We start from the raw sequence: 15,255 nt of genomic DNA on the forward strand, positions 1-15,255 counted from the left end.
GAAAAGCAAATTGCGTGGAAGGCGCAGAAAGTCTGCAGAGAGATCTGGATAGGCTGAGTGAATGGGCGAGGACCTGGCAAATGGAGTATAATGTTAGCAAATGTGAAGTTATCCACTTTGGTAGAAGTAATAGTAGGAGGGATTATTATTTAAAAGGTGAAAAGCTGCAGCGTGCTACGGTGCAGAAGGACCTGGGGGTCCTTGTGCACAAATCGCAAAATCCCAGTCTGCAGGTGCAGCAGGTGATCAAGAAGGCAAATGGAATGTTGGCCTTTATTGCGAGGGGGATAGAATATAAAAGTAGGGAGATCTTGCTGCAACTGTACAGGGCACTGGTGAGGCCACAGCTGGAGTACTGTGTGCAGTTTTGGTCACCGCACTTGCGGAAGGATATATTGGCCTTGGAGGGAGTGCAGAGGAGGTTCACTAGGCTGATACCAGAGATGAGGAGGTTGAACTATGAAGAGAGGCTGAATAGACTGGATCTGTACTCGTTGGAGTTTAGAAGGCTGAGGGGGGATTTTATAGTGACGTTTAAGATAATGAAAAGGATGGATAGGGTAGAGGTAGAGAGACTCTTCCCGCTCAGAAAGGATAGCAGAACTAGAGGGCACAGCCTCAAAATAAGGGTGGGGGGGGCAGTTTAGATCAGAGCTGCGGAGGAACTTCTTCACGCAAAGGGTGGTGAGTCTCTGGAATTCTCTGCCCGTTGAAGTGGTGGAGGCCACCTCGCTGAATATATTTAAGTCATGGGTAGATAGGTTTCTGATAGGCAAGGGAATTAAGAGTTATGGGGAGAAAGCGGGAAAGTGGAACTGATCCAGTTCAGATCAGCCATGATCTTATTGAATGGCGGGGCAGGCTCGAAGGGCTAGATGGCCTACTCCTGCTCCTATTTCTTATGTTCTTATGGTTTTGATAATAAAAGGTCAGTGCTAAAGGTGCTTTTGTGGCATAAAAGTGTTCTACTGATCCCTGGAAAATTTGTCTGAGTTAATAGTGAAACTCCCCAGTGGACACCCGGATTGCTGATCAGTGGATATTAGCTAGGATGTGTACTAATTGTAACACACTAAGTTTTAAAGTAAAGATTAATTCATATTTAGACAAACTTATAAAAATAGTTTGATTGCATAAATAATTTGAAAGAAATGGTATATTGGTAACTCATGAGTAATTCTGTTCTCTATATTCAGCTATAAGCAACATCTCCAATATCATCAATGCAGCAGTTGCAATCTATTCAAACTCTCAGATAAACAGACATAACTTACTAATTCAAGAGAACAAATAAATTCAAGTCTTACTGGCTTTGCGAGTTCAAATTCCTTGAAGTAAAGCGAAGCATTTAATCTTCCACAAATAAACTCCAAAGCAGCTCAAGTTTTAATGATAAGCACAACAAATTTAGCAATTTCTTAGCATGTGATAAACATTATCTTTGCAATTTAATAAGAATCTGCAGCTTTTCATAGCTAATACCAAATGTTACCTTGTAAACTTCGCCTCGGGATTAAGTTATTGGTTTGTTCAAATGCCTTTGCCACAGCTGGACCCTTCAGAAGGTTACTGACTGCATCCACCTGTTGGGATTAAATATCACTAGAAAAGCATTCTTTGCACAGTCTGAATGAACTGCTGCATTGAAATAGGACCAGCCTGCAACATAACAGATTTAAGGTTTTATCTTAAATTAGGTTTCTTAGGTTAAAGAAAAGCAAAATAAAGTGGGTACCAGAGATCTGAAACAAAAACAGCAAACACAACTCTGGCAGCCTTCTGTACAGAGAGAGAAACAGAGTTAATGTTTTGAGTCCAAAATGACTTTTTCAGAACCAAAGAAAGGTAGAAATGTAATAGGTTTATGCTGTTGTAAAAGTGGGTCAGATGGAACAAAAAGGAAGTTCTGGCATATATTTGAGAGTGAGGGCGATTAACTACCAAATATGGAATGGATCAAGAGGTGAGGGGGGATTGGTAACAACGGTAGTAAAAAAAAAGCTTGAAATAGGAGTGAATTGCAGAATAAAGATCAGTTCTGTTTGAAAGCAAAAGCATGAAAACAGGATACAAACTGATAGCTGGAGGAAAAAAAATTCAAAACTCAATCCTGACTTTGTTACCAAACCCGCTGACAAAGGCAGTACTGTTGCTGTCTGGCGTCATGACCTCTACCTCACAAAGGCTGAGCATCATCTCTCAGACACTATCACCTCCTGGACCATAACCCTGCCACTAAACATCAAGCTATTCATTCCAGGACTATCGATGACCTCATCTCCTCTGGAGATCTTACCTCCACAGCTTCCAGCCTCAGTCTCCCCAGTCTTGAATAGGCCACTTCTACATCCTTCCAAAAGTCCACAAATTGGATTGTCTCTGATAGACCATTGTTGCAATCTATTCTTGCCAATTGAACTTTTTTCTTTTCATCCTGATTCAAACTTTTTTTCCCATTGCCAAGTCTCTTCCAACCTACGTTCATGATTTGTCTGACACCCAGCATCATTCAAACAATTTCCAGTTTCCTGATCCTGACTATCTCCTCATCACTAGGGACTTACAAACCCTCTACATGTCCATCCCCCACAAGGATAGTTTGAGGGCTACCCACTTCTCTTTCCAGACAAGGACTGGAGCAAGGAGTGTTCTAAATACCTTATAAAACGACAGGCAAATTGAGGGTCCATGTGGGTGACCATATCTACATCTTTCATTTGAAGGAAGTGAGACAAGTTCAATGAGAGAACAAGTTTAGCCAGATGGAGATGGATGATGGTGGATGTGGTGAAAGCAGAGAACGCGTAGACATTTTTCCAATTCAGCGATGACTTCCTACTTTTGTCCAGAACTGGAAAAATTAATCAATCTTGCTTCCAACTTCCACCTATCTCTCACCTTCATATAGTCCATCCTAACACGTCCCATCCATCTTTTGACTTCTCTGTCTCCATTTCTGGGGATAGATTCTATTAACATTCATTACCACTCACCGACTCCCACAGCTATCTCTACTAGACTTCAGCACACTCTCCTTCCCGGAAGGACTCCATTCTATTCTCCCTATTTTTGCAACTCTGTCACATCTGTTCAGTTGCTGTTACCTTCCACAACACTGCTTCTGACATGTCTTCCTTTTTTCTGAACCAAAGATTTCCCACCATTGTGGTTGACAAGGTCCACAACCATGTCTAACCTATTTCCTGCACCTCTCCCTCATTCCTTCTCCTTCCTTCCACACAACCACAATAAACTTCCTTTGTTCTCACTTTCCACCCCACCAGCCTCCATATTCATAACACCTTCCACCATCTCAGGCATGATGCTACCACCAAACACATCTTCCACTCTCCTCCCATGTCAGCGTTTTCTCCATGGTACCTGGTACATTCTTCAATCACCTCCACCACATATCGCCTTCCCATTCAATCTCGGGTGTAACATCTGCCCATTTATCTCATCCCTCCTCATTGTCCAAGGCCAAACATTCCTTCCAGGTTAGGCATCAATTTAGTTTTGTTTCTTTCAATTTAGTCTACCGTATTTGTTGCTCATAATGTGGTCTCCTCTACAATGGGGAGGCCAAACGCAGATTGGGTGATAGTTTTGTAGAGCATCTCTGCTCAGTCCACAGCATGACCCTGGCCTTCTGGTTTCTTGCTATTTCCATTACCTCACACTCACATTTCTGTCCACAGCTTGCTGCAATGTTCCAGTGAAGCTGGGGAGCAGCACCTCATCGTCTGATTAGACACTTCACAGCCTTCTGGACTCAACATTGAATGCAGACCATGAACTCTGTCCTCCACTTGATTTGTCTTTTTCCCCAAGTGCTAGTTGTCATCTTATTTTCAAATTTTTGCTATCAGAGTTGATCTTTATTCTGCTATTAGCACCTACTCAAGAACAATGTTTTGTTTCTTTGCTTCTACCATTACCACTCCCTTTGCATCTTGTTCCACGACATCTTTGGTATTTAATCTCCTTCATCCACTAACCTTTGCCTGAACTTTCCCTTTGAACCTTCTATAAACAGTCCTACTTTTTTCAACCTGAAACTGAACTGGACTAGCCATATAAATACTATGGCTCCAAGAGTAAGTCAGAGGCTAGGAACCCTGCAGCGAGTAACTCACCTTCTGACTGTCCAAAGCCTGTCCACCAACACTATCTCCAGGGCAATTAAAAGATGGACAATAAATGCTGGTCTATCCAGTGATGCCCAGACACCTTGGAAGAATTTTTAAAAAGCATAAATCTCAATGCATTTCTACCTCTCTTCAGTACTGAAGTGTCATATTAAACTCAAAATGTCATACCCTCGTTTTTGGGGGCAGGAGTGGTGAAGTAGGTGGAGAATCATGCCGGAGATCCAAAATGGCTTTTACACTGGTGGGATTTCCTTGCTTGTCTCCGTGCCCCTCTGCCAATGACACAATGGGAATGGATCCTAACTTGAAATACTTGAATACACGTATCAGGTGTTTTTGATCATGCTGGCATGAATCACGAAGGTTCACCACTTTGTGCACAGAACCCACTGCAAATGCACAGTCAAGTACAGCACCCAGACTGGAGAGGTCATACCCAGGCTGTGCTGGTAGTCTGTTGGTGAAGTGTTCGGGTTTTGTGGTATGGGGGGGGGGGCCTTCCATGCCAGGGGGGTGCTGAATTTTGTGGGGAGTGGGTGGGGGAGTTCGATGAGGGTTCTGTGGGGTATTTTACTTTTAAATTTTTATTCAAGACAAAATTGCTGGTGGGGTGAGTTCATTCAGAGCCAGCATAATGTCATGAAATAAAAACCATCCCATGGGAGAAAAGCCCACCCATTCCCTGGGCCACTGCTCTCACCCACACCCCTCCCTCCTAGAACCAGGATAAGGACCCTTGTCCTTACTTTTCACCCCTGTATCCTCCGCATTCAAAGAATTATTCTCTGCCATTTCAGCCGACTCCAGCATGATGCCATTGCTCAACAAATCTTCTCCTCACTGCATTGTCAGCATTCCATAGGGACCATTCTCTCTGAGAAATCCTGATCCACTCCTCCATCATACCCAACATCTCACGCCCTTCCCATGGCACGTTTCCATGCAATCGTAGATGATGCAACACCTGCCACTTTTCCTCCTCCTCAATCATTGTCCCAAGTCCTAAACACCCCTTTCAGATGAAGCAGTGCACCTCCTTCAATCTGATCTATTGCATTTGCTGCTCCTAATGTGTTCTACTCTTCATTGGAGAGAACAAACACAGACTGGGTGACCGCTTTGCTGGACACCTTCGTTCTGTCTGCACGCAGGACCCTGATCTTTCTGTCGCTTGCCACCTCAACACGTTATCCTGCTCTCCAGACCACATCTTTGTCCTTGGCCTTTTGCAATGTTCTGGTAAACCCCAACATAAACTGGAGGAACAGTACCTCATCTACTGATTGGGCACTTGGCAGCCTTCCAAACTGAATTCAACAACTTCACAGCACAAACTCTCCCCTCCACTTTCACCCTATTTCCGTTTAGTTTATTTTATTCTGTTTCCTTTTTTCATCTCATTCATCCATTTTTTCCATCCTTCTTTTGCACTTCCATTTTTGTACTTCTCTATTCCCACTCTCCTTGCCTGCCATCCCTTCATGGCAAACTGCCTTAACCATCTGTACCTCTGTTGTGTTGTTCACACATTCTGATCACTTAATGGACACTTTTAGCATATCTCTCTCAGCCTTCTTCATCCTCATTTACATTCCCGTCGTCCTAATTCAGCCACCTCACCCTCACAGTATAAATCTCTGCTGATTTTCTTTATTCTTAGCTCTGACAAAGGGTCATCCAGAATCAAAATGTTGGCTCTATTCTGTCTCCACAGATGCTATCAGACATGCTGAGATTTTCCAGCATTCTCTGTTTTTGTTATGAATTCATGGGGCCTGCTCCTTCACTTTTTTTGTTCCAAAGTTTCAAAAAAAATGGCAGGAAAACCTGTCAGTGCAGCCCACGGTCTACACTCTGCTTTTCTACCCAAGCGGACACTTAAAAAAAATTGGAAACTTCCACTCTTTCTTTCTCTCTCGACAGATGCTGCTGAGTTTTTTTAAGCACTTTCTAACTCTATCCCTTTACATTAAAGAGTCCAGATCTGAATGCTTGAAATGCTATGCCTAAGGGTAGACAGCCTGACTTCACTAGAGGATGATCTGCCTACTGAGGTAATATGGGCTGAAGTTAGAAATAGGAAAGGATCGGTTACGTTGTTGGGAATTTTCTATAGGCTCCCAAATAGTAACAGAGGTGTGGAGGAGGAAATGGCAAAGCAGATTATGGATAGGTGTCGAGGTCACAGGGTAGTTATCGTGGGTGACTTTAACTTTCCAAATATTGACTGGAACGTTTATAGGTCAAATAGTTCGGATGGGACACTTTTTGTACAGTGTGTGCAGGAGAGTTTCCCGACACAATATGTGGATAAGCTGACAAGAGGTGGGGGCCACATTGGACTTGGTACTCGGTAATGAACTGGGCCAAGTGTTAGATTTGTTTGTGGGAGAGCACTTTGGAGATAGTGACCACAATTCGGTGTCCTTCATTATTGCAATGGAGAGGGGTAGGGTCACACAATAGGGCAAGGTTTATAATTGGGGCAGGAATAATTATGATGCGATTAGGCAAGAATTAGGGAGCATAAGATGGGAGCAGAAACTGTCAGGTATGGGCACAAATGAAAAAATTGCAGAAAACCTAAAATATGTACAAAAACCTGAGAGGAAGAATACATAACAAGAGCTAATAATTAGGATTGTTGCACACATGTACATTTAAACCTTTGCAAGTACACTTTTGCACATAGAGTGAAAACCACATCCTGCCCCTAATTACCATATTACCAGTTTTAGATATGCCCTCAAAAAGAGACTATAATTTGCTGCAGCAAGGCCATGAACAATCCTTGCTTGTTCAATCATTTGGCATTTTGCTCCATAATTTGCTGATAGCATGAGCTGTTAACATCATAGCAAGGCAACTGGGCACCTGGACCTGAGTGATCATGGCAACTCCGCTTAAATAATCAGAATATAGGATTGTAAAATTACAGTGCAATGATGGAGATGGAGGTTTAAGTTAATGGGTGAATAAATAAGGGAACTTGGACAGGTAAAGCACCTGAAGTCAGGACTAAGGCACTGCATAAAGTTTATGAGTTGAATGTTTTTCAATTGTTGTTAAAACTGTAAAATAGAATAGATATACAAATGTTTTACAACACCTTCAATAAAGCGCACAAAGCAAAGGAATCACCTCTATAAGCTAAGTTCTTACAACTGACAGAATTGCATATAGTGCAGATGTCTTATAGTAGGAATACATTTTGGAGCAAAGATACTTATGAAAGAATATTAAAACATTCTGAAAATGTTCATAGGAATCTTTGCTGAAAATCTCTGTCCTCGCTCATGGTTGGAACTTTCCAGTGCCATTGAAATTGAATGGAGTTTTGGTCAGAATGCCAATTTTTCCATTTTCAATTGCAGCAGAGTGGCCAAGGGCAAGGTTAGAGAATCCCATCCGTTGATTTCTCACCATTTTCTTTAATTAATATTTAGAATTTAACTTTTCTCTGGAGGGAGAAAGGACAGAATGCCAACAAACATTTAAGAAAATGGTTGGATTTCGTTTACTTTGACTCACCTGGCTAAAGAGATGTTCTAAGCAACCATGCAGTTTATCCTGCTTATCATATGAAATGCGAACACTGCAAGGTAGTTCATCCCCTGTTAAATAGGAAAGAAACATTGCAAAGTATTCAGTTTAAATTGAATCATTTCTATTTTTAAGAATGTTGATCATACTTCATCAACCTATTGAGCTTGTATTCAACATATATCAATTATGGGTGCAGATAGGAGGGTCCAATCTATAATTTCACACTTTGAAAAAGCATACACTAATAGAAAAGCTATGCTTCCCAATTAGTGAGTTTCTTCTCACCTAACAACTTATTACTTTGTAAATCATTACTGTAGATGGGCCAGGGTAGCATGGGTGCAAGTTAAAAATTTAAAATTGATAAACCCAACATACCTCGTTCTGGTTTTAACAAAGGCTGGTAAGTGGGTAGATGATTCACCTCATCTCTGGAGGCAGATCCTTCATTCAAATATTCAAATGAACTGCAAACCTCTGATTTTACCTCCATTTCAGATTTAACATTGGTCAGCAGAGTTTCTAAATCCTCAGAAATCCAAGTAGCTGGTGAACAGTGAGAACAATTGAATTGAATAGTGCCTTCCCAGTCTTCCTGGTTTATAGGCCAGGAAGAGCAGGAGTTCTTACCATTGCCCTATGATGCAGACCTGTGAATCTCCCTTTTTTCAGGAATCCTCCTCCTCCTCCTCCTCCCTTGCGATCAGCTGACCTTCCTCCTCCAGCCCCAAGCTTTCCAGGTTCCTCTCCTGGATGTCCAATTCATGATCTCTGCCTTCCCCTTGCTACTCAAGCCAATGCTTGTTTTTTTCTCCCCATGAATTTCATGGTTAGACTAAAGCTAAATACATAAGTGCTTTTATATTCTCTAAGAAGTTCCTTGATCATTGAAAAAATAATGATAGTGAAGGAATAGCAAACTGCTGTTTTTCATGGTGTTCTGCACAAATTGCACAAAATTTTCTACACTGATCTATGCCCCACTTTCCACTGCTCAATAATTATAGTCATTAACCCTGGAAAATCCAGATTGTAATGTTAAATACAAACATGTGAACGTGATCCGTTTATCTTTATTTGGCTTGAAAGACATGGTAATTAGTTAGCATGGAGTTTGGATGGATTCAGAACACACTTTTTCATGCAGTTAATATTTGCTGCTAGATTTTCATTTCCATTTGGTCTGGGGTTAAAACAGTACCAAGATTGGACTTCAATGAAACTAGTCACTCTGCTTTAACCCAAGTAATTTTCCTGGGATCAACCACTGCACAATTCAATGGGCTCCCAAACATGGTACATTAGAAACCAGTCTCTTGCTGCAAGGTAAATCTGCGGGCAGAATGAGAGGTGATCTTATTGAAACATACAAGATCCTGAGGGAACTGGTGGATAAAGAACAAAGAAAGGTGCAGCACAGAAACAGGCCTTGCAGCCCTCCACGCCTGTGTCAATCATGATGCCCGAACTAAAATGAAAAAAACCTCTGCCCTTATTTGGTCCGTATCCACCTAGATGTATGAAACCAAAGTTACTTTCAAAAGATCTAATTTTTGTGGTGGAATATTGTACTGAGGGAAATGGTGAAGTGAAACAGCCCAGTTTTCACTGAGATAGGTTTTGTGGCATTTCCGTTGGTGAGGACCATGACAGATATCTCACCGTGGAGTTGGCAGAGAATGCTGACAAATTTCTGTGGGCACTCATATTTGAGGAGGATATTCCATAACCCTTTGTGGGTGACAGAATCAAAACTTTTTGTGAGGTTAAAAAAGGCTGTGGTCCTGTTCCTTGCACTTTTCTTCAATCTTTGCAACTGAGGATGATGACTGTGGTCCCTCTTGATGGACAAAAATCGCAGTGCAATTCAGGACACCAGACTGCCAACGCAACTGTTCTGCTTAGAACTTGGTTGCATCAGGAGACTGCCAGGAGAATAGCAGAAATGATATGTCTCACAGCATCCCTGAGAAGGTCAAACATACCCTCCAATTCATGGAAGTCCCTGGCCTGTGATCAACCAAAATGGAGAAGGCTTATTTGGGAAGGTACCAAACATATCGAGAGTCTTCGTCACAAGAGTGCAGAGGCAAAATCAAGGTGTTGAAGGAAGTGCACAAACCTCCAAACAATCCATCTACCCAAGCCTTTAGGCACTAACTACCCCACAAGTGACAGAGTCTACTGATTGGGCACTGTACTTATCAGGCAATCCAGAATCCTTCAAATCTAAGCAGAAGAAATCAGCCTCAATCCCAAAGGATTCTCAAAAAAGACTTTAAAAACATTAAGTTCCATCATGCAGTGTGACTATCGTGTTCAATGCCCTATCCTCAATGGAGATTGACTCAGGTTCCTTCTAAAATTATAGTGACCACTTTTGGAGTCTGTTCCAAGTTTCAGAACATACATCTTTAACCTTGAACGTTTCTTCCTTGTGTCCTCTGGTTTCAAATTATTATTTTAAAGACTTGTGTCACATTCTGTCTGAAGTATTTTCTTTCCAGTTAAAATTTCAGTAGCGTTTTCTTCTCCTCATGACTTAATTTTATATTAATTTTATCAAAGTTGTGTCTGAGTCTTTGAACAATATGTGTACAACCCAAGGTGGCTGCAACGTCATTCACATATTTATCTAAATAATGTGTTACTTTTGTCAACTAAAAGTGCAAAGATACCAAATTCTTTTTTTTCCTCTACATGTGCCAATTGCAATGAAGCTGAATGGGAGGGGAGGAGAGGGGAAAAATCACACTGCTGTAGAACATGTAGGCTCATAGTACTGCTTTTTATCAATCTGCACTGAATCAGTGTATTAAATGCAATTTCATTTGAAAACCTCTTTGGTTTATTTGTTGTTTTAATTTTTGTGTGTTACATATTTGGATTACCGTGATTATATATTATTCAAAATTGCTTTGACATTGTTTTTAGTTCTATCTTCTGCAACCCAACATAACAATGAGAATTTTAAAAATATGTAGGTAAAAGGAAACAAATATAACAAATTTAGGGTAAAATGAAAGGCAAAGAAAATAGCAAAAAATATTTAGAAAATAGAAAGGATATATAAAAAAGTGACAAATTTGTTAAGAAAAGGTTGCTATGTGTAAAATCTCATTTTCACAATGATTTCTGTAACTTTGCTAGTGGCAGAGCTCCTGCTTGTATTTAGTACACATACCACGGCATCATAGACGTGTAGAACTTACCAGAGTCCATGTCATCACTGTGCACATAGGAATCGCAATGACTGCTACATATACTTGTGAAGGAAGCAATCGAATTTCTATTACTGTTACTATCACTGTGGAGGAAAGAAAACATGTTAAGCTTCCATTTTTCTTTATAAATAATGTGCAATTTAAATTGAAAATTGTTTCATATTGTATAATTTGACATCTGCAGTATTTATGCATAGCTGCGGCAATATTCCAATGGGGATGAATGCTACATAGATAAATTATGCATTACACATAACCTGACAGGTACTTAACACAAAATATAATTTATCTCAATATTTTCTTAAACAAAGAACAACAAAGAACAACCCAGCACGGGAAACAGGCCCTTCGGCCCAACGAGCCCGCGCCGCCGCATCACCCTACACCTATTCTACCCTGCATGTCTACGAATGGAACCCTACTCAGTCAGATTCAGGGAAGAAATAGTGTCAATTTAGTAGAAACCGATTAGCCTAAGAGCACATCTTTGGGGTGTGGGAGGAAACCGGAGCGCCCGGAGGAAACCCACGCAACCACAGGGAGAATGCGCAAACTCCCACAGACACAGGCCCAAATCCATGTATCTGCACAGCTAGCAGTGCTAGTCACTGAGCTGTTGTGGCGCCCGTCTATCGGTCCAGGATCAAGCACACACACCAACATGAAGTACTAGGCCACTCCTGGACTTCCAAGAGCAGCCCACGCACGACCCACCGTGTGCATGCCCCTCGCTTGACACGAGGTGGACCTCCACCTGTGGAATAAAGACAAAAATATTAATCATACAGCCTGCCCTTCCGGTGTCTCCCGAGGTTTAACCCTAATTTAATAGCCCCTACCATATCCCTCCATTCTCGTTTCACTCATGTGCCTATCTAACTGCATCTTAAACGAGTCCAACGTTCCTGCTTCCACCACCCTACTCGGTAGCGCATTCCAGACCCCCACAACTCTCTGCGTGAAGAACCTTCTTCTCACCTCCAAATTATACCTCCCCCCCTCACCCTTAAGTGATGACCTCTCGTGTTCGTACCCAGTCTAGGGAGCAGTCTCTCACTATTAACTCTATCTATTCCCTTCAGTATCTTATATACCTCTATCATGTCCCCTCTCAATCTCCGTCTTTCCAAGGAGAATAGCCCCAGTCTCTTCAATCTCTCCTCGTAACCCAGTCCCCCCATGCCAGGCAACATCCTGGTAAACCTCCTCTGCACCCTTTCCAGAGACTCCACGTCCTTCCGGTAGTAAGGTGACCAGAACTGGACGCAGTACTCCAAATGCGGTCTAACCAACGTTCTGTATAACTGAAGCATTAGACGGCAGCTTTTATACTCTAAGCCCCTTCCTATAAAGGCTAACATCCCATAAGCCTTCCTAACAACGTTCTCCACTTGTGACGCAACCTTCATGGATTTGTGAACCTGCACTCCCAGGTCCCTCTGTACGTCTATACTCCTAATCGGCCTACCTTTTATCACATAGCTCCTCTCTGCATTATTCCGTCCAAAATGCATCACCTCGCATTTGTCAGGATTAAATGCCATCTGCCACCTATCCGCCCACTGCACCAACCTATCTATATCCTGTTGTATCACCTGACAATCCAGTTCCGTACCCGCCAACCCTGCCATCTTGGTGTCATCAGCAAACTTGCTGATCACACCACCTACGCCCTCTTCTAAGTCATTTATGTAGACTACAAAGAGGAGAGGTCCCAGTACCGAGTCCTGCGGCACACCACTGGTCACTGGCCTCCAGCCCGACAAGGTACCCTCCACAACTACCCTCTGTCTCCTATTTCCCAGCCAGTTCTCAATCCACCTAGCTACCTGGCCTCGTATCCCATGCGCCTTAACCTTTTCTACCAGCCTACCGTGAGGGACTTTGTCAAACGCCTTACTGAAATCCATATAGATGACATCAACGGCTCTCCCATCGTCAACCGTTTTTGTCACCTCCTCAAAGAATTCCACCAGATTCGTAAGGCAAGACCTCCCTCTAACAAAACCATGTTGCGTATCCCTAATCAGATCACAACGCTCCAAATGCTCATACATCCTACCCCTAAGTATTTTTTCCATTAATTTCCCTACCACCGACGTCAAACTCACCGGCCTATAATTCCCAGGGTTATCCCTACTACCTTTTTTGAACAACGGGACCACATTTGCTACCCTCCAGTCTTCTGGGACCTCACCTGTGTCCAAAGAAGAGACAAAGATGTGCGCCAGAGGCCCAGCAATTTCATCTTTCGCCTCCCTAAGCAGCCTGGGATAAATACCATCAGGCCCCGGAGCTTTATCCGTCCTTACGCTACCTAAAAGCCCTAGCACTTCCTCTCTTGTAATAACTATATCCTGCAACTGAACCTCCGCTCCCTCCAAGAGACCGCACGATTCCGAACCCCTCTCCTTTGTGAATACCGACGCAAAGTATTCATTCAGGAGCTCCCCCATTCCCTCCGACTCAATACACAACTCTCCACTCTTGTCCCTAAGAGGACCAATTTTCCCTCTAACTACTCTCTTGCCTCTAATATAGGAATAAAATGCCTTAGGATTATCCTTAATCCTACCAGCCAAAGCCATCTCATGCCCTCTCTTCGCCCTTCTAATTCCCCTTTTTAGCTCCCTCCTACTCTCTCTATATTCCTCCAGCGCACACTCCGTACCCATTTGTTTTGACCTAACATACGCCTCCCTCTTCTTCCTGACCAAGTCTTCAATATCCCCCAATATTAACATTGCTATAGTGGCGCATTTCTGCAATCAGTATTTTTTCATGATTATTGCCATCTCCAGGTTGTTAACACTCATTGTTTTGACTGTTACCACAGAAATTGCTTTCTTTTAATCTTGTAATTAAATGGTTCAATCAAGCACATTAACAAAGCTCTCAAAAATGCCTTACAGGATATCATTTCTGGGTACTCTTTTTAGTAATCAATTTATGAAAAACTTAATAATTTTGTATTTTGATTTGCTTTCTCTCCCTGCAGCTTTATTAAGTAGTATTAGCAGCATCAAGAACATTGTATTGAACATAATAGGTGGAATATGTTCAAGAACAATTAGGAAAGTCACCAAGGTGCTTTGAGCTACGTTTTCAATAATTCAGTTCTCTAATATGATGTGGATAGGTGGTTCCTCTCCAAATCAGGTCTGCCACAATGTAATCAATGTATCAATAGAATCACATAGAATAGAAAGCCAAATTTACTGGCTTGATGCAAGGTATCAGGTGGAGGAGGGTCACATAGTATAAGGTTATTAACCACTCAACATCTCCTCCCTCCAAATGCAGTACCCACCAGATGGGTTAGCAGGAAAAGAGCATGCAATGAAGTCACAACAGCTGGAGATATCAGACCTCATGACTAAAGCAGGCCACTTTCAATATATCCATAATACTATTCTAATTGAAGGACAATAGCATTTTGATTGTTGTGAACAGAAAGATAGAGGAAGTGTCCCAAAAACCCTAAGCAGACAGAGCGAGAGGCTCAATATAACCAAATCAGGGCATGAAACAGAGCAACATACACAAATGAAAACATATTACTATGACTAAAGTAAATGTTTTTAAGGAAAGCTGCAATAATATTTAATTCTTAATATTAATTTTAAATGGAATATTCAGTCTACGTACATTTAAGAGTAATCTAAAACATATTATACCTATAAGAATCCCTGTTGCTTATTGTATCATGACCCGAATCCTCTTGGTCATCTCCAGTTACCACAAAACAGACTTTCTTACTGTTCCGTTCTGCCTTGTCACTATCATTCTCTCCTGTAATGAGTGACGCAATCATTTTAGCCTCTGGTGTAGTTGGATGCGTTATTGAAGAAAGAAGGCTATAAAATGGGAAAGAAAGAAAAGTAGTTCAGAGATTTAAGATTTTTCACTGACTAATACAGCAAGTTCTTCCCCTCAGCTAAACAGAAAAGCCATGGAGTGGATTTTAATCTAAAGGAACATATAGGTTTGGAGCAGAGTAGTTGCGGGGTGGGGGACAGCATGTCCATTTTGCCAACTTCCATATTTAATGCAGTGTGTTCAGCTACGTGCATGCAATTCCCTTGGGGAAGGCAAGTTTTCAATTACCATAGGTTATTCAGTAAATAGGACTAATATTTCAAATTTGGTTGAACTTTAGCATCAGATTTATGGTTCCCCAGTTTCCTAAACCATGCCAGTAAAAACAAGGTGTTCGGGTACGAGACTGAAACCTCCTTCAGCATTAATGTGAGAATAAGATGTTTTACTCAAGGTGTGATTCTATTGACATCTCGGAAGCTTTTATCAAAACAAACTTTATATGGTTTAACTGT

General features: G+C 41.8%; 1 protein-coding gene across 1 annotated transcript in view; it reads right to left on the reverse strand.

The window, feature by feature from the left end:
• Positions 1 to 15,255, reverse strand: part of prex2 (phosphatidylinositol-3,4,5-trisphosphate-dependent Rac exchange factor 2) — a 415,983-nt gene that overhangs the window by 138,141 nt on the left and 262,587 nt on the right. Inside the window, exons 26-29 of the mRNA XM_080194118.1 lie at positions 14,599 to 14,778; positions 10,910 to 11,004; positions 7,683 to 7,765; positions 1,493 to 1,583 (exon numbers count right to left, since the gene is read on the reverse strand). Coding sequence (XP_080050244.1) covers positions 1,493 to 1,583; positions 7,683 to 7,765; positions 10,910 to 11,004; positions 14,599 to 14,778 — 449 coding nt within the window. The remainder of the gene's footprint in view (positions 1 to 1,492; positions 1,584 to 7,682; positions 7,766 to 10,909; positions 11,005 to 14,598; positions 14,779 to 15,255) is intronic.

Source organism: Carcharhinus amblyrhynchos, chromosome 8, assembly GCF_965287045.1.
Source record: "Carcharhinus amblyrhynchos chromosome 8, sCarAmb.v2.hapA, whole genome shotgun sequence".
Lineage (NCBI taxonomy): Eukaryota > Metazoa > Chordata > Chondrichthyes > Carcharhiniformes > Carcharhinidae > Carcharhinus > Carcharhinus amblyrhynchos.